Source organism: Oncorhynchus keta, chromosome 12, assembly GCF_023373465.1.
Source record: "Oncorhynchus keta strain PuntledgeMale-10-30-2019 chromosome 12, Oket_V2, whole genome shotgun sequence".
In the NCBI taxonomy this organism is placed as follows: Eukaryota; Metazoa; Chordata; class Actinopteri; order Salmoniformes; family Salmonidae; genus Oncorhynchus; species Oncorhynchus keta.
The window spans coordinates 46,873,711-46,894,657 of NC_068432.1; the positions used below are offsets into that span (position 1 = coordinate 46,873,711).

The 20,947-nt window shown below is 42.1% G+C and overlaps 2 protein-coding genes across 5 annotated transcripts in view; both read left to right on the top strand.

Moving 5' to 3' along the window:
• The window catches only part of dym (dymeclin), a 221,875-nt gene extending 220,890 nt beyond the window's left edge, over nucleotides 1–985 (top strand). For all 4 annotated transcript variants that reach the window (XM_052458491.1, XM_052458492.1, XM_052458493.1 and 1 more), the window contains exon 17: nucleotides 819–985. In XM_052458491.1, the coding sequence (XP_052314451.1) occupies nucleotides 819–968 (150 nt within the window). In that variant the 3' untranslated portion in view covers nucleotides 969–985. The remainder of the gene's footprint in view (nucleotides 1–818) is intronic.
• A 13,945-nt stretch (nucleotides 986–14,930) lies between these two features.
• smad7 (SMAD family member 7) overlaps nucleotides 14,931–20,947 on the top strand; it is a 62,631-nt gene continuing 56,614 nt past the window's right edge. The window contains exons 1-2 of the mRNA XM_052458494.1: nucleotides 14,931–16,455; nucleotides 17,746–17,799. Of these exons, the coding sequence (XP_052314454.1) occupies nucleotides 15,987–16,455; nucleotides 17,746–17,799 (523 nt within the window). The 5' untranslated portion in view covers nucleotides 14,931–15,986. The remainder of the gene's footprint in view (nucleotides 16,456–17,745; nucleotides 17,800–20,947) is intronic.

Below are 20,947 nucleotides of genomic sequence, written 5' to 3' on the forward strand. Positions count from 1 at the left end.
GAAGGAAGGAAGGAAGGAAGGAAGGCAGGCAGTGTTTTAAAAACCGCATCCTCCTCAGCCAGGTCTGGTAATTCGAACTAAAGCTTGTCTGTAACAGAAACCACTCAGGTCGTTCGTTAACAAGCGTTCTCTTTCACCTGAGGCGTTAGATTGACGTCACATGAAATCAACGATTGGGTGTAGATTTCAAGGATGTGGAGGTGTGGGACAGCTAGGTGTCGCTACTAGAGCCAGATTACGAGCTGAATGGCTAGTGGTTCAAATGGGTTCCACACCTACAGGAGCACACACTCACACACTGGCTGGTCACCACCACTTGTGGTTTTCAATGGTTACTTCTCAAATGGAACTCTATTCCATATAGGCCCTGGCCAAAAGTAGTGCACTATATAGGGAATAGGGTGCCATTTGAGACGCTGACCCATTCAGATCAATGGAGGGTTGATGACAGGTTACGGGGCCTCTCAGAGTGACACCTCTTACCAAACGTACCTGTACAAGTACCTTTACCTCAGCAACTAGACAGTCAGCTACAGATGGAATTACATCCGATGGAATGGGTTTTATCTGGTTGGTTTGTAGATAGTTCCTGTCCTATCACCAACCAGTGTTGTCATCTGTCAGTTAAACCTGGGAGTTATAGACAATGAATCTTAACATTTCTATGGTCACATATGCTGATCCAGAGTCAAGACCGGACCTCTTCTCGACTCAGACCAAGACCACTAGGTTAAGACTCCATCTCTGGGCTTGTCCTGTCCATAGATCCCCTTTATCTTAAAATGTTCTTATTCTATCTTCTCTGTGTCTGTCTACAGAAGTTCCCGGAGCTGAAGTTCAAGTATGTAGAGGAGGATCAACCTGAAGACTTCTTCATCCCGTACGTGTGGTCCCTGGTCTTTAACTCTGGAGTCGGTCTTCACTGGAGCACTACAAACATACAACTCTTCAGCATGGACTCTGCCTGAGGGGAGGTTCACGCTGAGGGGGGTTCACGCTGAGGGGGGTTTCACGCTGAGGGGGGGGTTCACGTTGAGGGGGTTTCACGCTGAGGGAGGGGGTTCACGTTGAGGGGGGGTTCACGCTGAGGGAGGGGGTTCACGTTGAGGGGGTTTCACGCTGAGGGGTGTTGACGCTGAGGGTTCACATTTGTGTGTGTGTGTGTGTGTGTGTGTGTGTGTGTGTGTGTGTGTGTGTGTGTGTGTGTGTGTGTGTGTGTGTGTGTGTGTGTGTGTGTGTGTGTGTGTGTGTGTGTGTGTGTGTACCCTGCTTTGGAAGTGCCTCTACCCCCACAGACAAATCCCTGTCTTACAGGGAAATCCCTGTATGTTGGACGGGACATCTGATGTTACCTGTCCTGCTCTTCAGATAGTCTTCTCTCCTGTGCTTCCACAGCCTGGTTATGTATCTAGGTACACCATTGTTTTGATGGTGAGCTCAGTGTTGGGTCTGTGTTCACATGTTTCAGCTCCACACCTCAACAGCAGCACTGAATATAAGGGATGATAATCTTGACAGAGACACGCTACAGTTTTGATCCACAGTCTCTATCAGATTCTAGAACTTTTTTTCCTCCCCTTCAATTGCTTTGCGGTTTATTTGGGTTAGTTTAAAGAAAAACATTTATTTTTTAAGTGATGTAGTTATGGTTTAAGGTTGAAAAAAGTTCAGAGAGAATTTAGAACAGGTTACCTGAGGACAGGTCAGTTGATGACAGTTGGTGACAGCCTAAATGATACTTGTCTCTGTAGCCTGGTCCCAGATCTGATCGTAAACAGATTCTGGGACCAGGCTTTTGTCTCACTGTACTCCAGTCTTTACTACAGGAATCAGTTACTTCAATAGGTTTAAACGGGGGTTCGTGTTTTTCATCAGTTCTCATTTTTCACAGTCAGTTGACCCAATGTTCTTTTGTGCACAATCATGTTTGTTTATTTGTTAATTTGCATGTTTTATTTGATTCATTTTTTTATTAATGTATTTATTTTCATATCAGGATTTGTATATTTGCCCCCAACAAAACATAAACGACAGCACCAACATGATAAACGTATCCTTGTCAACCAAAATCTTATTTAGCGGAAGTTTTGTAGTTGTCTTAATGTCAATATAGAACGACAACAATAACTGACAGTTTTGGAAATTCTAAGTTGAATTTAGGAAGCATAATTATTATCTATAGAAAAATAACTAAACTGTATAGGCTAACTGTCATGTTTATTTAGTCTCAAAGGGCACCCTATTCTCTATATAGTGCACTATTTTTGACCAGAGCCCTCTGCACCCTGGTCAGAAATAATGCACTATATCGGGAATAGTGTGCCATTTGCAATGAAAGCCCGATCTTGTACAGGTCAGAGAACGCATATATATTATTTTATAGACAAATACAAACGCATGTTTGTTACTTTCGACAAACGTTCAACCATATCAATCTGAAGGGAAGATGTTCCCTAAGGGTATCCCAAATGGCACCCTATTCCCTATATAGTGCACTACTATGGCCTATAGGACTCTAGTCAAAAGTAGTGAACTATTTATGCAATAGAGTGCAATTTGGGATGCTTACAAGGTCACTTTGAATATTTTCTGTTCTGCATAAACTGACAAAAAAATTTAGAATATATTTATGTATGCATCACCATGACATGGAAAATAAAACGTGATTGAAAGACAACTGCGTTTGAGTGTTTGTGTGGTTGACCTCTCCTTTCTGAAGTATGCACTCATTCACTACTACACGTACATTTCAAACTATTGGTTTGGCGAAGGCATGGACTAGAGGGAGTTTTCATATACCGGTCATTCCCTTTCAAGTCCTAGAAGGGAGGTGAACAAGTGCACACTTTGGGAGAAAGGAGAGACTATTGGGATACACTCGTAGATTTCCTCTCTCCTTGTGTTATCTAAGTAACGAGAGTCTTCTCTGTAGTGAATGAGTGAGTGAAGTGTTTGAGAAGCACTCTTCTTGAAAGCGTTATCTTTGATTTATTTTGCGGTTGTTATGACAGAGGTTTTTAGCTGAAGAAGAATGAATTAAAACATAAATCCTGCTGTTTCCATACAAGTCAGTGACTCTGGAACGTTCACTCAGGTAAAGACAATTTCTTATGACCTCTTACAATCACCTCCCCTTCACCCATACTCTCTACTTCAAATGAAACGGTTCTCTTTCCCTGTCTGCAAACTGACACAAATAAATAAATAAAGACCTGTTTGTAAAATGGATGCACGATTTTCTTTTACTTCTCAGAAAAATCTGGATTTGTACATATGTATCTGTGTTTTTCCTCTTGCAATGACGGCAGAGTGAAGTGGAAGCATGAAACCTTTTAGGTTGCTGGAGTTAACAGGATACTGTTTGTGCTATTGAAGGGAATGTCTTCCTTTCCCCTCTTTAGTCTTTTGATTTAATGGCTGAAAACACATTTTCCTTTCTCAAGAGCAATAATAATTGAAGTAATTACATTTGGGGGAAAAATGACCAATTTGACAGGTACGAACAGTGATGTAACATTTCAACTCCATTTCTGAGTTGGTTGCTGCAAAGCTTGCTAGAAACGTTAGGTACAGTGCTTTCTGAAAGAATTCAGACCCCTTGACTTTTCCACATTTTGTTACGTTAAAGCCTTATTCTAAAATGGATTAAATTAATTGTTTTCCTTATTTAGCAACACACTATACCCCATAATGACAAAGCGAAAACAGGTTTTTAGACATTTTGCAAATGTATTAAAAATAAACTGAAATGCCTTATTTACTCAAGTATTCAGAACCTTTGCTATGAGACTCTAAATTGAGCTCAGGTGAATACTGTTTCCATTGATCATCCTTGAGATGTTTCTACAAATTCATTGGAGTCCACTTGTGGTAAATTCAATTGATTGGAGTCCACTTGTGGTAAATTCAATTGATTGGACAAAAACCAAACCGTGAGGTTGACAAAATTGTCCGTAGAGCTCAGAGACAAGAGTGTGTCAAGATAAAAGCGTAAAAGATAAAAGCGTTCTGCAGCATTGAAGGTCCCAAACAATACATTGGCCTCCAACATTCTTAAATGGAAGAAGTTTGGAACCACCAAGACTATTCCTAGAGCTCGCCGCCTGGCCAAACTGAGCAATCGGGGGAGACCGGCCTTGGTCAGGGAGGTGACCAAGAAACTGATGGTCACTCTGACAAAGCTCTATAGAGTTCCTCTGTGGAGATGGGAGTGGAAAACCACTCCACTCCACCAATTATGCCTTTGTGGTATAGTGGCCAGATGGAAGCCACCCCTCAGTAAAAGGCACATGACAGCCCCTCTTGGAGTTTTCTAAAAGTAAAGACTCTCAGACAATGATAAACAAGATTCTCTGGTCTGATGAAACCAAGTCTGAACTCTCTGAACTCAGGAGGAAACCTGGCACCATCCCTACGGTGAAGCATGGTGGTGGCAGCATCATGCTGTGGGGATGTTTTTCAGCAGCAGGGACTGGGAGACTAGTCAGGATCGAGGGAAAGATGAACAGAGCAACGTACAGAGAGATCCTTGATGAAAACCTGCTCCAGAGCGCTCAGAACCTCAGAATGGGAGCGAAGGTTCACCTTCCAACGGGACAACGACCCTAAGCACACAACCAAGACAACGCAGGAGTGGCTTCGGGACAAGTCTCTGAATGTCCTTGAGTGGCCCAGTCAGAGCCTGGACTTGAACCCGATCGAACATCCCTGGAGAGACTTGAAAATAGCTGTGCAGCAACACTTTCTATCCAACCTGATGGAGCTTGAGAGGATCTGCAGAGAAGAATGGGAGAAACTCCCCAAATAGAGGTGTGCCAAACTTGTAGCGTCACACCCAAGAAGACTCAAGGCTGTAATTGTTGCCAAAGCTGCTACAACAAAGGGTCTGAATTCTGATGAAAATGTGATATTTCCAGGGTTTCCTTTTCATAGGGTGCTTGCCATTTGGGACACTACCCGGTTGACAGCCTTCGACAGGTAGCCTAGTGGTTAGAGCGTTGGACTAGTAACCAGCACGTAGCCTAGTGGTTAGAGCATTGGACTAGTAACTGAAAGGTTGCTATATCGAATCCCAGAGCTGACAAGGTAAAAATCTGTCGTTCTGCCCCTGAACAAGGCAGCTAACCCACTGTTTCTAGGCTGTCATTGTAAATAATAATTTGTTCTTAACTGACTTGCCTAGTTAAATAAAGGTGAAATAAAGAAGTATGTCACCGGGGTCTGGTGACCGGTACCATACTACACTGCAGGGATCAGCTTCGTAGTCGCTACACATCAAATGGGAGAAAGACCAAAGTATCCATCTGAACTCGTCCAATTAGAAACACAGGTTTTGTGTAGAAAAAGGTTTACTACAGTATGCACTAATGAATACTGCCCAGGTTGGGGTGGCAAGTAGCCTAGCGGTTAGAGCGTTTGACTAGTAACCGAAAGGTTGCATGATCAAATCCACAAGCTGGCGAGGTAAAAATGTATTGTTCTGCCCCTGAACAAGGCAGTTAACCCACTGTTCCTAGACCAGTTAACCCACTGTTCCTAGACCAGTTAACCCACTGTTCCTAGGCTGTTGTTGAAAATAAGAATTAGTTCTTAACTGACTTGTCGAGTTAAATAAATGTTAAAAAATCAATTGCTGTCCATACTCCTTCAACTATTGACTCCCAGAAACCATGTAACATTAATCTCCACCTTTTTATTTATTCAACCTTTATTTAACTAGGTAAGTCAGTTAAGAACAAATTCTTATTTACGATGACGGTCTACCCCGGCCAAACCGTAACCCGGGCAACACTATGTAGTGCACCATTTCAGACGCAGCCAATGATAAATCAAGATGACCTTTGACTTCCTGTGACCTCATGCAGACAGACATGCTGGGTCTGCAGACTGCTGATCTAGTAGATCATTCACAGTATATCACTCACAGACCGAAAGTTCAAGTGTTGGTTAATGGACAAGGTTCCAACTGGCTTTGCAGTGTTGGCTAATGGACAAGGTTCCAACTGGCTTTGCAGTGTTGGCTAATGGACAAGGCTACAACTGGCTTTGCAGTGTTGGTTAATGGACAAGGCTAGGACTGGCTTTGCAGTGTTGGTTAATGGACAAGGCTTGGACTGGCTTTGCAGTGTTGGTTAATGGACAAGGCTACAACTGGCTTTGCAGTGTTGGCTAATGGACAAGGCTACAACTGGCTTTGCAGTGTTGGCTAATGGACAAGGCTACAACTGGCTTTGCAGTGTTGGTTAATGGACAAGGCTAGGACTGGCTTTGCAGTGTTGGTTAATGGACAAGGCTTGGACTGGCTTTGCAGTGTTGGTTAATGGACAAGGCTACAACTGGCTTTGCAGTGTTGGCTAATGGACAAGGCTACAACTGGCTTTGCAGTGTTGGCTAATGGACAAGGCTACAACGGGCTTTGCAGTGTTGGTTAATGGACAAGGCTACAACTGGCTTTGTAGTGTTGGCTAATGGACAAGGCTACAACTGGCTTTGCAGTGTTGGTTAATGGACAAGGCTACAACTGGCTTTGCAGTGTTGGCTAATGGACAAGGCTACAACTGGCTTTGCAGTGTTGGCTAATGAACAAGGCTACAACTGGCTTTGCAGTGTTGGCTAATGGACAAGGCTGGGACTGGCTTTGCAGTGTTGGTTAATGGACAAGGCTCCAACTGGCTTTGCAGTGTTGGCTAATGGACAAGGTTCCAACTGGCTTTGCAGTGTTGGCTAATGGACAAGGCTACAACTGGCTTTGCAGTGTTGGTTAATGGACAAGGCTAGGACTGGCTTTGCAGTGTTGGTTAATGGACAAGGCTTGGACTGGCTTTGCAGTGTTGGTTAATGGACAAGGCTACAACTGGCTTTGCAGTGTTGGCTAATGGACAAGGCTACAACTGGCTTTGCAGTGTTGGCTAATGGACAAGGCTACAACGGGCTTTGCAGTGTTGGTTAATGGACAAGGCTACAACTGGCTTTGTAGTGTTGGCTAATGGACAAGGCTACAACTGGCTTTGCAGTGTTGGCTAATGGACAAGGCTACAACTGGCTTTGCAGTGTTGGCTAATGAACAAGGCTACAACTGGCTTTGCAGTGTTGGCTAATGGACAAGGCTGGGACTGGCTTTGCAGTGTTGGTTAATGGACAAGGCTCCAACTGGCTTTGCAGTGTTGGCTAATGGACAAGGCTACAACTGGCTTTGCAGTGTTGGCTAATGGACAAGCCTACAACTGGCTTTGCGGTGTTGGCTAATAGACAAGGCTACAACTGGCTTTGCAGTGTTGGCTAATGGACAAGGCAACAACTGGCTTTGTAGTGTTGGCTAATGGACAAGGCTACAACTGGCTTTGCAGTGTTGGTTAATGGACAAGGCTAGGACTGGCTTTGCAGTGTTGGTTAATGGACAAGGCTACAACTGGCTTTGCAGTGTTGGCTAATGGACAAGGCTACAACTGGCTTTGCAGTGTTGGCTAATGGACAAGGCTACAACTGGCTTTGCAGTGTTGGCTAATGGACAAGGCTACAACTGGCTTCGCAGTGTTGGCTAATGGACAAGGCTAGGACTGGCTTTGCAGTTTTGGCTAATGGACAAGGCTACAACTGGCTTTGCAGTGTTGGCTAATGGACAAGGCTACAACTGGCTTCGCAGTGTTGGCTAATGGACAAGGCTAGGACTGGCTTTGCAGTTTTGGCTAATGGACAAGGCTACAACTGGCTTTGCAGTGTTGGTTAATGGACAAGGCTACAACTGGCTTTGCAGTGTTGGCTAATGGACAAGGCTACAACTGGCTTTGCGGTGTTGGCTAATGAACAAGGCTACAACTGGCTTTGCCGTGTTGGCTAATGGACAAGGCTACAACTGGCTTTGCAGTGTTGGCTAATGAACAAGGCTACAACTGGCTTTGCAGTGTTGGCTAATGGACAAGGCTAAAACTGACTTTGCAGTGTTGGCTAATGGACAAGGCTACAACTGGCTTTGCAGTGTTGGCTAATGGACAAGCCTACAACTGGCTTTGCGGTGTTGGCTAATAGACAAGGCTACAACTGGCTTTGCAGTGTTGGCTAATGGACAAGGCTGGGATTGGCTTTGCAGTGTTGGTTAATGGACAAGGCTCCAACTGGCTTTGCAGTGTTGGCTAATGGACAAGGCTAGGACTGGCTTTACAGTGTTGGTTAACGGACAAGGCTGGGACTGGCTTTGCAGTGTTGGTTAATGGACAAGGCTCCAACTGGCTTTGCAGTGTTGGCTAATGGACAAGGCTACAACTGGCCTTGCAGTGTTGGTTAATGGACAAGGCTACAACTGGCTTTGTAGTGTTGGCTAATGGACAAGGCTACAACTGGCTTTGTAGTGTTGGCTAATGGACAAGGCTACAACTGGCTTTGCAGTGTTGGTTAATGGACAAGGCAACAACTGGCTTTGTAGTGTTGGCTAATGGACAAGGCTACAACTGGCTTTGCAGTGTTGGTTAATGGACAAGGCTACAACTGGCTTTGCAGTGTTGGCTAATGGACAAGGCTACAACTGGCCTTGCAGTGTTGGTTAATGGACAAGGCAACAACTGGCTTTGTAGTGTTGGCTAATGGACAAGGCTACAACTGGCTTTGCAGTGTTGGTTAATGGACAAGGCTACAACTGGCTTTGCAGTGTTGGCTAATGGACAAGGCTAGGACTGGCTTTGCAGTGTTGGCTAATGGACAAGGCTACAACTGGCTTTGCAGTGTTGGCTAATGGACAAGGCTAGGACTGGCTTTGCAGTGTTGACTAATGGACAAGGCTACAACTGGCTTTGCGGTGTTGGTTAATGGACAAGGCTAGGACTGGCTTTGCAGTGTTGGTTAATGGACAAGGCTACAACTGGCTTTGCAGTGTTGGTTAATGGACAAGCCTACAACTGGCTTTGCAGTGTTGGCTAATGGACAAGGCTAGGACTGGCTTTGCGGTGTTGGCTAATAGACAAGGCTACAACTGGCTTTGCAGTGTTGGCTAATGGACAAGGCTTCAACTGGCTTTGCGGTGTTGGCTAATGGACAAGGCTTCAACTGGCTTTGCGGTGTTGGCTAATGGACAAGGCTTCAACTGGCTTTGCGGTGTTGGCTAATGGACAAGGCTTCAACTGGCTTTGCGGTGTTGGCTAATGGACAAGGCTTCAACTGGCTTTGCGGTGTTGGCTAATGGACAAGGCTCGGACTGGCTTTGCGGTGTTGATTAATGGACAAGGCTAGGACTGGCTTTGCGGTCTGCCTTTTAATAAAAAGTGTAATTAACTGTGATATGGTCGGTTAGATAATGTTTGTGTCTGCGATTTCCATTGCATTCCTTCTGTAGTGCTTTATGTAGGCAAATACATCAAATACTTATTTAAACAAATCTGGCACTCAAATGTACAAGAGCATGTAACACTGCTGTGGTGGGAAAAACACCCAGTTGTCATACTTGAGTAAAAATAAAGATAGCTTAATTGAAAATTACTCATGTAAAAGTGAAAATCACACAGTAACATTTCTATTTGAGTAAAAGTCTAAAAGTATTTGGTTTTAAATATACTTAAGTATCAAAAGTAAAAGTATAAATAATTTCAAATTCTTTATATTAAGCAAATCAGATGGCCCATTATTCTTGTTATTTTTATTTAGTGATAGCAAGGAGGCACACTCCAACACTCACACTATAACACTCATTTACAACAAAAAAGTATCTGTGTTGAGTGAGGCTGCCAGATCAGAGGCAGTAGGGATGACCAGGAAAGGTTGTCTTGATAAGTACGTGAATTGAACCAATGCTTACAAGTAGCATTCAAGCATTCAAAATCTAACAAGTGGGCTACTTTTGGGTGTCAGGGAAAATATATGGAGTAAAAAATAGATTACTTTGTTTAGGAATATTTTGAAGTAAAAAATATAAATAGTAATGTAAGTACAGATGACCCCAAAAAAAAGACTTTAGTACTTTGAAGTATTTTAACTTAAGTACACCAATGCAACTTTGCGGCCTAGGCCTACCCTTGGTTACCACTTGAGAATGTGGTAACTATGGTAACCATGGAACGTCTTTCTTTATTCTCCTTTGCTTGCAGTTTGGTTCTATCTGCTCTGAGATCAAATAATTAATCATCTCCTTTTTAATTCAACTTTAAAGTTCGTCTAATTTATTATCGTTCTTATCTGTGCAGTTGCTTGACATAAGCATAGGTCGCCATTCATGTCACATAAAATATTAATCACATTCTGTGCATGATTGTTCCAGCGGAGTAATTTTGTTTAATTGCTTATGCATGAAACCAGTCCCGTGTGTTAATAAATTACATTACCAAAGGTTATCTAGACTTTTCATGGCTGAAATACATTATTATCATGTATTTCCACTTACAACACTGTGCTATCCACTTCCAATGCATGCGAAATAGACGACATGCGCGTAATATCAATCATCCTTAATGATATTATGGATTATCGACAGTTAAAATATGTTAATGGTTATCTTTTGTATTTCAAACTGAGTTTTGTTGTAAGGAAATTGAGAATATTTGCATATGTATGAATAGAAGGCATAATCCTATAATAATCAGTAGATTGGATAGGCATACCTACATGATTTTGTTTTTATCAATTCAAAATGAAAACGACTTGATAAAATACTTCCTGCATGTAGTCTGTGGGAATCCACTTTTTTTCATTACAAACAGAGATAGCTTCAGTTTCCTATAAACTTGTTCTGTTGTGAACAGTGGTTGGTTGCGGTGTAAATTACTTCCAGACTACATAAAAAAAATGTTTGCGGGCTGCTGCCGACCAGGTTGGTTGAGCTCGAGCTCTCGTGCGGCGCCAGTGGGGAATCCGGTGGAACAATGAGACTTGAGCCATTGACTAGCGGCGGCGCCTCCCATCGCGAACACAACACACATATCCCATCATCATTACCATCATCCATCCCACTGCCCTGCAGCGACGCTCACTGCCTGGCCTGGCCTGACTGGCACCTAAATTAACATAGGACTGCTGTCCGCAGCTTCCCCTCCCCAACTGACCGCCTATCGGACACAATAAGGCTACAGCGCTGGCATTCTTTAGTTCACTCACAGAGTCAATCAAACCTGTCTGTCCAGCGGCCACCAAGTCAGTTTAAAGGACCAGATGTTACCATTCCTTTTACTGTGTGTGTAACATTGAGCAGGGGACTCAAGGGAGGAAAGCTCTACTAGTCTGTAGACTTTGGGGAGGGGACTCAAGGGAGGAAAGCTCTACTAGTCTGTAGACTTTGGGGAGGGGACTCAAGGGAGGAAAGCTCTACTAGTCTGTAGACTTTGGGGAGGGGACTCGGGGGAGGAAAGCTCTACTAGTCTGTAGACTTTGGGGAGGGGACTCGGGGGAGGAAAGCTCTACTAGTCTGTAGACTTTGGGGAGGGGACTCAGAGGAGGAAAGCTCTACTAGTCTGTAGACTTTGGGGAGGGGACTCTGGGGAGGAAAGCTCTACTAGTCTGTAGACTTTGGGGAGGGGACTCGGAGGAGGAAAGCTCTACTAGTCTGTAGACTTTGGGGAGGGGACTCTGGGGAGGAAAGCTCTACTAGTCTGTAGACTTTGGGGAGGGGACTCGGGGGAGGAAAGCTCTACTAGTCTGTAGACTTTGGGGAGGGGACTCAGGGGAGGAAAGCTCTACTAGTCTGTAGACTTTGGGGAGGGGACTCGGGGAAGGTTGCCTGCTAGTCTTCTCTACTCCCCACACCTTATAAAGCCCATTCATCAAAGCATTTTCTTTAAATTTATGACAATCAAACCTTCTGGTGAATTTGTACAAGGCCTATTTAGTTTACCTCTGAATGAAATGCATTAATTAAGCTACATATTATCATGCAGAAATGTATCAGTATTTCAAAAGTGGCCAGTGAAAGTTTACATTTTCCCATGCAGCACAATAACAGAAATAATATGCCTATAACCCCCATAGTTAATGGGCAAGGAAACCTCTCTCAACCAGTGCTCCAATCCATACGTTTAACCCGTGTTCATGTCGACTTGGAGGTAGGCTACTCAGACAGACTGAGATGAGGCTACCGTGTCACTAATCTACCGTACTGATTGGCACCAGTCGCCAGTCTCTGACGTAAACAGAGGCGACATCGACAACATAGAGATCCTATTAAATGAACTAATTCTATGGACCACATCCCAACTGTTTGGAATTGTCAAAGCAAAACGTGTTGTACGACAGCCGTGAACTTGTCTGTGATGAGTAATGTTGTAGCTTTAATAAACAACGTTTATTAAACATGTAGGCTACCTACATCAGAATCCCTTTGATTGGCCAAGTACACATACCCAGAATTTTAGTTGTTGATCGGGTGCAGCTTGCAATAGACACCGTATAGAGACCGAAACAGACAGAGGAATTTTACACAAGGTTACATCCTGTACATTACATATATCAATGGATTTCACAGGGTAATAACTTTCTTTGACCAGAGGGAGGCAATAGTTCGTTGAGCTCATTCATGGGAAAAAGATTCAGAGACATGCAACTAGGTTATTCAACATCAAAGGGAAACATGATATTAATATACCACTAATAGCAATAACGGTAATGATAATAATGTGGATGTCATGATGTTATTATTACAATATCAACACTTATTATTATTAGGCATTGTTTTATTTGTGTTACTATTATTATTATCAGTAATGTTATTGTTATTATTATCAATAATGTTATTGTTGTTATTATTATCATTAATGTTATTTTTATTATTATCAATAATGTTATTGTTATTATTATTATCAGTAATGTTATTTTTATTATTCTCAATAATGTTATTGTTGTTATTATTATCAGTAATGTTATTTTTATTATTATCAATAATGTTATTGTTGTTATTATTATCAGTAATGTTATTTTTATTATTATCAATAATGTTATTGTTATTATTATTATCAGTAATGTTATTTTTATTATTCTCAATAATGTTATTGTTGTTATTATTATCAGTAATGTTATTTTTATTATTATCAATAATGTTATTGTTGTTATTATTATCAGTAATGTTATTTTTATTATTATCAATAATGTTATTGTTGTTATTATTATCAGTAATGTTATTTTTATTATTATCAATAATGTTATTGTTGTTATTATTTTCAGTAATGTTATTTTTATTATTATCAATAATGTTATTGTTGTTATTATTATCAGTAATGTTATTTTTATTATTATCAATAATGTTATTGTTATTATCAGTATCGTTATTGTCATTGTTACCAGTAATGTTATTGTTATTAGTATCAGTAATGGTATTGTTGTTATCAGCAATGTTATTGTTATCAGTAATGTTATGGTTATTATCAGCAATGTTATTGTTATTATTATCAGTAATGTTATTGTTGTTGTTATTATGACCGGTAATGTTATTATTATTATCATCAGTAATGTTATTCTTATTATTATCAGTAATGTTATTGTTGTTTTTATTATCGGTAATGTTGTTGTTATTGTTGTTATCAGTAATGGTATTGTTATTATCAGTAATGTTATTATTATTATCAGTAATGTTATTGTTGTTATTATTATTATTAACAGTAATGCTGTTGTTATTGTTGTTATCAGTAATGTTATTGTTATTATCATCAGTAATGTTATTATTATTATCGGTAATGTTATTGTTGTTATTATTATTATAATCAGTAATGTTATTGTTATTATTATTATCAGTCATGTTATTGTTGTTATTATTATCATCATAAGTAATGTTATTGTTGTTATTATTATTATCATCAGTGATGTTATTGTTATTATTATTATCAGTCATGTTATTGTTATTATTATTATCATCAGTAATGTTATTGTTGTTGTTATTATTATCAGTAATGTTATTGTTGTTGTTATTATTATCATCATCAGTAATGTTATTGTTATTATTATTATCAGTCATGTTATTGTTGTTATTATTATCATCATCAGTAATGTTGTTGTTGTTATTATTATCATCATCAGTATTGTTATTGTTGTTATTATTATTATCAGTAATGTTATTGTTATTGTTGTTATTATTATTAGTATCATCAGTAATGTTATTGTTATTATTATTATTATTATCATCAGTAATGTTATTGTTGTTATTATTATTATCAGTAATGTTATTGTTATTGTTGTTATTATTATTATTATCATCAGTAATGTTATTGTTATTATTATTATTATTATCATCAGTAATGTTATTGTTGTTATTATTATTATCAGTAATGTTATTGTTATTGTTGTTATTATTATTATTATCATCAGTAATGTTATTGTTATTATTATTATTATCATCAGTAATGTTATTGTTGTTATTATTATTATCAGTAATGTTATTGTTATTGTTGTTATTATTATTATCATCATCAGTAATGTTGTTGTTATTATTATTATTATCATCAGTAATGTTATTGTTGTTGTTATTATTATTATCATCAGTAATGTTATTGTTATTATTATTAGCTGACTATTATCATCAACGTAAATCATTGTTATTTGTATTTAGGCCGACTTCATTAATCTGATCATATGGCACAAAATAAATAAAAAGTCAAACAAATGTTTTGTCAAATATTACCCTGAGAGACCTCACTTGCTTTGGCAATGTTAACACGTTTCCCATGCCAATAAAGCCCCTTGAAATGAATTGACAGAGGGAGTGTTTCATTTCTACAGTAAAAGGCCTTTCTAGCTCCATGTTTAATTTCCCACGCCATCTTTTCGCATTATTTACAACGTTTTTCCATTGTAACTTTTGGAAAATGTAACTTTCCTACCAAAACGATGTCTCTGTATGTAGCAGCCGAGGCTACTTGATCTCTTGTTTGCGCAACACAATCACTTTTTTCAAGCGACAGGGTGTCTAGACACCCACGTGACGGGGCGCGCCAATGCGCACTGGAGACACAGAGCTCAGAGAGTTAGAAAGAGATAGCGAGCAAGAGAAGGCAAGGGCTCTTCAACTATTCGCGTCATTCGCAGACGTTTTCTGAAGATCGCATCACTTCTTTGTCGCCACTCAAATCGCTTTATTCCTTAGTCTACGGAAACCTCATTCAATAAGAGTCTGGATTAATTTATAAAGGGATATTTCGAGATATAATTCTGGTACAACGGACGGTAGACGGGGACTCTGTGCGACTGCCCTACTAAAGCAGATTTCTGTCTGGCACTAAAGCGGCTCCAGTTTTGGATTTGCTACCTAGTTTTGGATCTGTTTAGGGGATCCTTTCGTCCTCTCGCAACGTCTAAATCTATATTGAAGATCACATCATGTGCAGACAGATATGATATTTAGAAGATAAGGGATAAAACGTAGACAACAGCCTGTGTTAAAGCCTTTTTGCTCTCGGATCAAGGATTGTGTGGATTATTTTTTTTCCTACAGAAAACTGGACAGCTTCGTTTTTTCCCTCATGGATATATAGCCTAATTCTAGTATTTAACTAGGCAATTTATCTGCCCCAAATTACACAGATACCCAACTCGTAACCAACCATATGCGTAAAATATCATCTGTTACAATGTTTATCTTTCTACATGGGCTACTGAATGAACGGAACGAATGAAGCGTTTCATGTTCACAGTAGTTCAACGTTGTAACAAATTCTTTATGCTGCTATTTTGTATTCTAGATGCTCAACGTTCTTACATTGAAAAGTGTTTATATTTCGATATAGCTGCATTTTAGTTCGGACCATTATAGGTTTATAACTCCGTTAAGGTGATGGTGCATTTCTCCTTACAGAGAAGGTTACTATCACGACTGGAGCCTTGATTTTTTTTTGCGGGTTTGATTTTTTTTATTTTATTTTTTTTATTAAAGACTGGCGTATGCTACAGATTTTCTTGCCTTCTCCAACTCCTAGTTTCTCCATACTATTATCTCAGGCTGCTTGTCGTTGCCTGTACACGGATCCCGGAATCTTCATGATTTGCGTACATCATGCTCGTTTTTTAGCCGGGAAATCCTCTTTTCGTCCCGCATGTTTAGGACCAAACGAACTGGGCTCGTCCGGCGACTCTGGAGGAGCCGTGCGCCGGTCGAGGGCGACGGGGATGCGGATACACGAACGCATGGATCCGGGGGTTGCTGTATGGGTAAATCGACGAAGGTTGCCGGAAAAACTAGCGCCGGAACGGATGCTGAATTGAAATCCCTGACCCACTCGATACTGAAACAAATAAAAGAGAAACAATTAGAGGGGCTCTTGCAAGCGGTCGAGTCAAAGGGGGGTGCGCGGAGCCCCTGCCTGCTCCTACCCAGCAAAGTGGACACCAAACTGGGTCAGCAGTCTTATTCCCTCCCCTTGCTGCTCTACAAAGTGTTTCGGTGGCCGGACCTCATGGATTGCTCGGAATTAAAAAGGCTGTCTTGCTGTGAATCCTATGGGGAAATTAACCCAGAACTCGTTTGCTGCAATCCACACCACATGAGCAGGCTTTGTGAACTCGGTAAGTTATTTATATATATTTTTTAAACCACAGATTATGACGTGGAAAAAAATCAGCAATTAGACCTAGACTGTAATTGGTACACTGTTTAATATTGTGTGTGGGTAAATTGATTGGCATGTAAACTTTCCCAGACACAATTACCGGTTGTGTCAATTGCAACGCTATAAGGTCAGACTTGGTTGGTATGACGTTTTAGCAGCACAACGGTTAGCATAATCACTATTTCCTTAAGGTTAGATGTATAAATTCTTCTTTCTAGGATATGGGAAATGAATCAACATTTGCTTTGAATGGCCCCTCACAAATCAAAACAGTTGCATTTATATTATGGCCTTATTATTTATAAACGGTAGACGTATTTTATTGGTGTGGCCAAGTTTATTCTTTTTTAAACTATGAAAGTCAATTACTTAAGAACAAAGTATTATTTACAATGACGGCCTATGAACAGCGGGATAATTGCCTTGTTGCCAGATTGCCAGACTTTTAGCTTGTCAGTTTAGGGATTCGATCTAGCAACCTTTCAGGTTACTGGCCCGCGCTAACCACTAGGCTACCTACTGCCCCTATTTTGGCCTAGTTATTGTTTTTATTTATAGATTTGTTTGCTTTTATACAAAAATTGAAATAATTTTCTAAACTGCACAGGGGATCTTGCTCTTAATTTGTACGTTTCCTATACCATTACCTTCTGTAGAATGCATTTATTAAACCCCTCTTGTACAGTATTGTGAACAAGGATGGCTTCAAACAGTTGTAGGAAGTAGTCAGGGGGGTCTTGTCACATGAAAGTACATTTATTTGATTGAACGTGACCATCTTTTAATGTAAGGCTACTTGTAATAACAAAGAAGATGCACAATATTCAACTATTTTAAATTTCCTATCCTTGACCTCCATGTATCTCGTTGTATTTGACAGTCAGTCTGGACCAAGTTAGTTTGCGTGCAGCCAGGCAGCGATTCCGATTGGAGTGTTCTGTTCTGGTGTGAGCAAAGAGGCCCGTATCTCCCACAGCCTGAGTCGGAGCCTAGTCAGATAGCCGCCTAGAGGCTGGCGCCAGGCGCCCCTTGTTTATCTCTTCGTCAGATATCAAGGCAATCGCCGCATGGCTGCCTCGCTGCCTGCCCTGCCTCCAACCCCCACTGATAACACAAACAGTTTCCCCAAAAGAATGCCAACTGTTATCATACGTTTCATCTTTCCCTGGAAGCTTTTTCTCATGCTCTGTTTTTGCTCTGTCTTTTCTCTCTCTCTCTTCTGTCTATTTCTTTCTTTTCATTTCAGAGTCTCCCCCTCCTCCTTATTCCCGATATCCAATGGACTTTCTTAAACCACCCGGTGAGTTTAGTTTGATTTTTCTCATGAATGTTAAGGTTTTTGGGGTTTGTATTTTTTCAGCATATGATTTTCCACGGTCATACACTTCAAATCAATACAAGTTAATATATATATATTTTTAGTAGTTATTTACCATTTGTGAAAAATATTACTTTATATTATAAATTTTATAACAATGTTATTACAACAAAGTTTATAGCAACATTATTACAACAACATTAAACTTTTGCCTGGTCATTTCTAAATACTTCTGTGAGGATATGGAAATGTTATGTTTGATTTATGACTGAGAGAGGGCTGTCTGGGCAGCGCCAGGGCCGACCAGGGCCCTTTAATAGAATGGTGGGTAGTCAAGGCCGACCAGGGCCCTTTAATAGAATGGTGGGTAGCCAAGGCCGACCAGGGCCCTTTAATAGAATGGCAGGTAGCCAAGGCCGACCAGGGCCCTTTAATAGAATGGCGGGTAGCCAAGGCCGACCAGGGCCCTTTAATAGAATGGTGGGTAGCCAAGGCCGACCAGGGCCCTTTAATAGAATGGCGGGTAGCCAAGGCCGACCAGGGCCCTTTAATAGAATGGCAGGTAGCCAAGGCCGACCAGGGCCCTTTAATAGAATGGCAGGTAGCCAAGGCCGACCAGGGCCCTTTAATAGAATGGCAGGTAGCCAAGGCCGACCAGGGCCCTTTAATAGAATGGTGGGTAGCCAAGGCCAGGGCCGACCAGGGCCCTTTAATAGAATGGCGGGTAGCCAGGGCCGACCAGGGCCCTTTAATAGAATGGTGGGTAGTCCAGGGCCCTTTAATAGAATGGTGGGGCCCTTTAATAGAATGGTGGGTAGCCAAGGCCGACCAGGGCCCTTTAATAGAATGGTGGGTAGCCAAGGCCGGGCCCTTTAATAGAATGGTGGGTAGCCAGGGCCAGGGCCCTTTAATAGAATGGTGGGTAGCCAGGGCCCTTTAATAGAATGGTGGGTAGTCAAGGCCAGGGCCCAGGGCCCTTTAATAGAATGGTGGGTAGCCAAGGCCAGGGCCGACCAGGGCCCTTTAATAGAATGGCGGGTAGCCAGGGCCGACCAGGGCCCTTTAATAGAATGGTGGGTAGCCAAGGCCAGGGCCGACCAGGGCCCTTTAATAGAATGGCAGGTAGCCAGGGCCGACCAGGGACCTTTAATAGAATGGTGGGTAGCCAAGGCCAGGGCCGACCAGGGCCCTTTAATAGAATGGCGGTTGGCCAAGGCCAGGGCCCTTTAATAGAATGGCGGTTGGCCAAGGCCAGGGCCCTTTAATAGAATGGCGGGTAGCTAAGGCCAGGGTCGACCAGGGCCCTTTACTAGAATGGCGGGAAGCCAAGGCCAGGTCCCTTTAATAGAATGGCGGGTAGCTAAGGCCAGGGTCGACCAGGGCCCTTTACTAGAATGGCGGGAAGCCAAGGCCAGGTCCCTTTAATAGAATGGCGGGTAGCCAAGGCCGACCAGGGCCCTTTAATAGAATGGCGGGTAGCCAAGGCCAGGGCCGACCAGGACCCGACCAGGGCCCTTTAATAGAATGGCCGGGTAGCCAAGGCCAGGGCCCTTTAATAGAATGGCGGGTAGCCAAGGCCGACCAGGGCCCTTTAATAGAATGGCGGGTAGCCAAGGCCAGGGCCGACCAGGACCCGACCAGGGCCCTTTAATAGAATGGCGGGTAGCCACGGCCAGGGCCCATTCCAGGCTGGCACCAGCTCTGCAGTGGTTGTCTGTCTGCACAAACTTTTGGCCGGAGGGGGTGACCTAGCAGGACAGATAAACAGTATTGGCACCAAAGGAGAGAGAGGAGACACACACAGGGAGGTAACATATACACACACGCAGTACACACGTACGCAAGTGCCAGTGTGTGTGTGTGTGTGTGTGTGCGTGTGTGCGTGTGTGTGTGTGAAGGGGTGGTGCCGTCTGCAGGGAGGGGAGAGAGCTTATGGGAAATATGGTTCACAAACACAAGGGGAAAAACAGAAAGATTTATGGAGCCATGTTTTATCTGTTGAATGAATCTGACTGTAGATTATGGCTGAGGGTTTGGGAGTGTCACACTGCTATGTGTGTGTGTGTGTGTGTGTGTGTGTGTGTGTGTGTGTGTGTGTGTGTGTGTGTGTGTGCGTGTGCGTGTGCGTAGAGCTTTTGTGTGTCCATGCAGGCCTGTCATTAGGTCTGTGAGCCATTTTAGAAGGAAGTCTATTATCTCAACTATATATATATATATATATATATATATATATATATATATATATAAAACAGTATTTGTCTGCCAAAAAGGGAAGTTTAAGATTAAACTGCTGTGTTTGCAGCTATAGACAATCATGAGACTCATCCAAGTCTCTAATATGGGCAGATAGATGTTTATTTTTTGTATTTAACTAAGCAAGACAGTTAAGAACAAATTCTTATTTACAATGGCAGCCTACCGGGGAACAGTGAGTTAACTGCCTTGTTCAGGGGTAGAACGACAGATTTTTACCTTGTCAGCCCGGGGATTCAATCCAGCAACCTTTCTGTTACTGGCTCAATGCTCTAACCACGAGGCTACCTTCCGCCTCTACACTCTAACCACGAGGCTACCTGCCGCCTCCACACTCTAACCAGGAGGCTACCTGCCGCCTCTACACTCTAACCACGAGTCTCCCTGCCGCCTCTACACTCTAACCACGAGGCTACCTGCCGCCTCTACACTCTAACCACGAGGCTACCTGCCGCCTCTACACTCTAACCACGAGGCTACCTGCCGCCTCTACACTCTAGCCACGAGTCTCCCTGCCGCCTCTACACTCTAACCACGAGGCTACCTGCCGCCTCTACACTCTAACCACGAGTCTCCCTGCCGCCTCTACACTCTAACCACGAGGCTACCTGCCGCCTCTACACTCTAACCACGAGGCTACCTGCCGCCGCTACACTCTAACCACGAGGCTACCTGCCGCCTCTACACTCTAACCACGAGGCTACCTGCCGCCCCTGTCATGTCTATGTTAAACTTTAGATACATATGATACATGGTGATCATCATTTTAGTGGCGCAGCGGTCTAAGGCACTAGCCTCCTGCGAGGCTAGCTGGGTAGGATGACATGGTTAGGGAGGCAGCTTCCTGCGAGGCTAGCTGGGTAGGATGACATGGTTA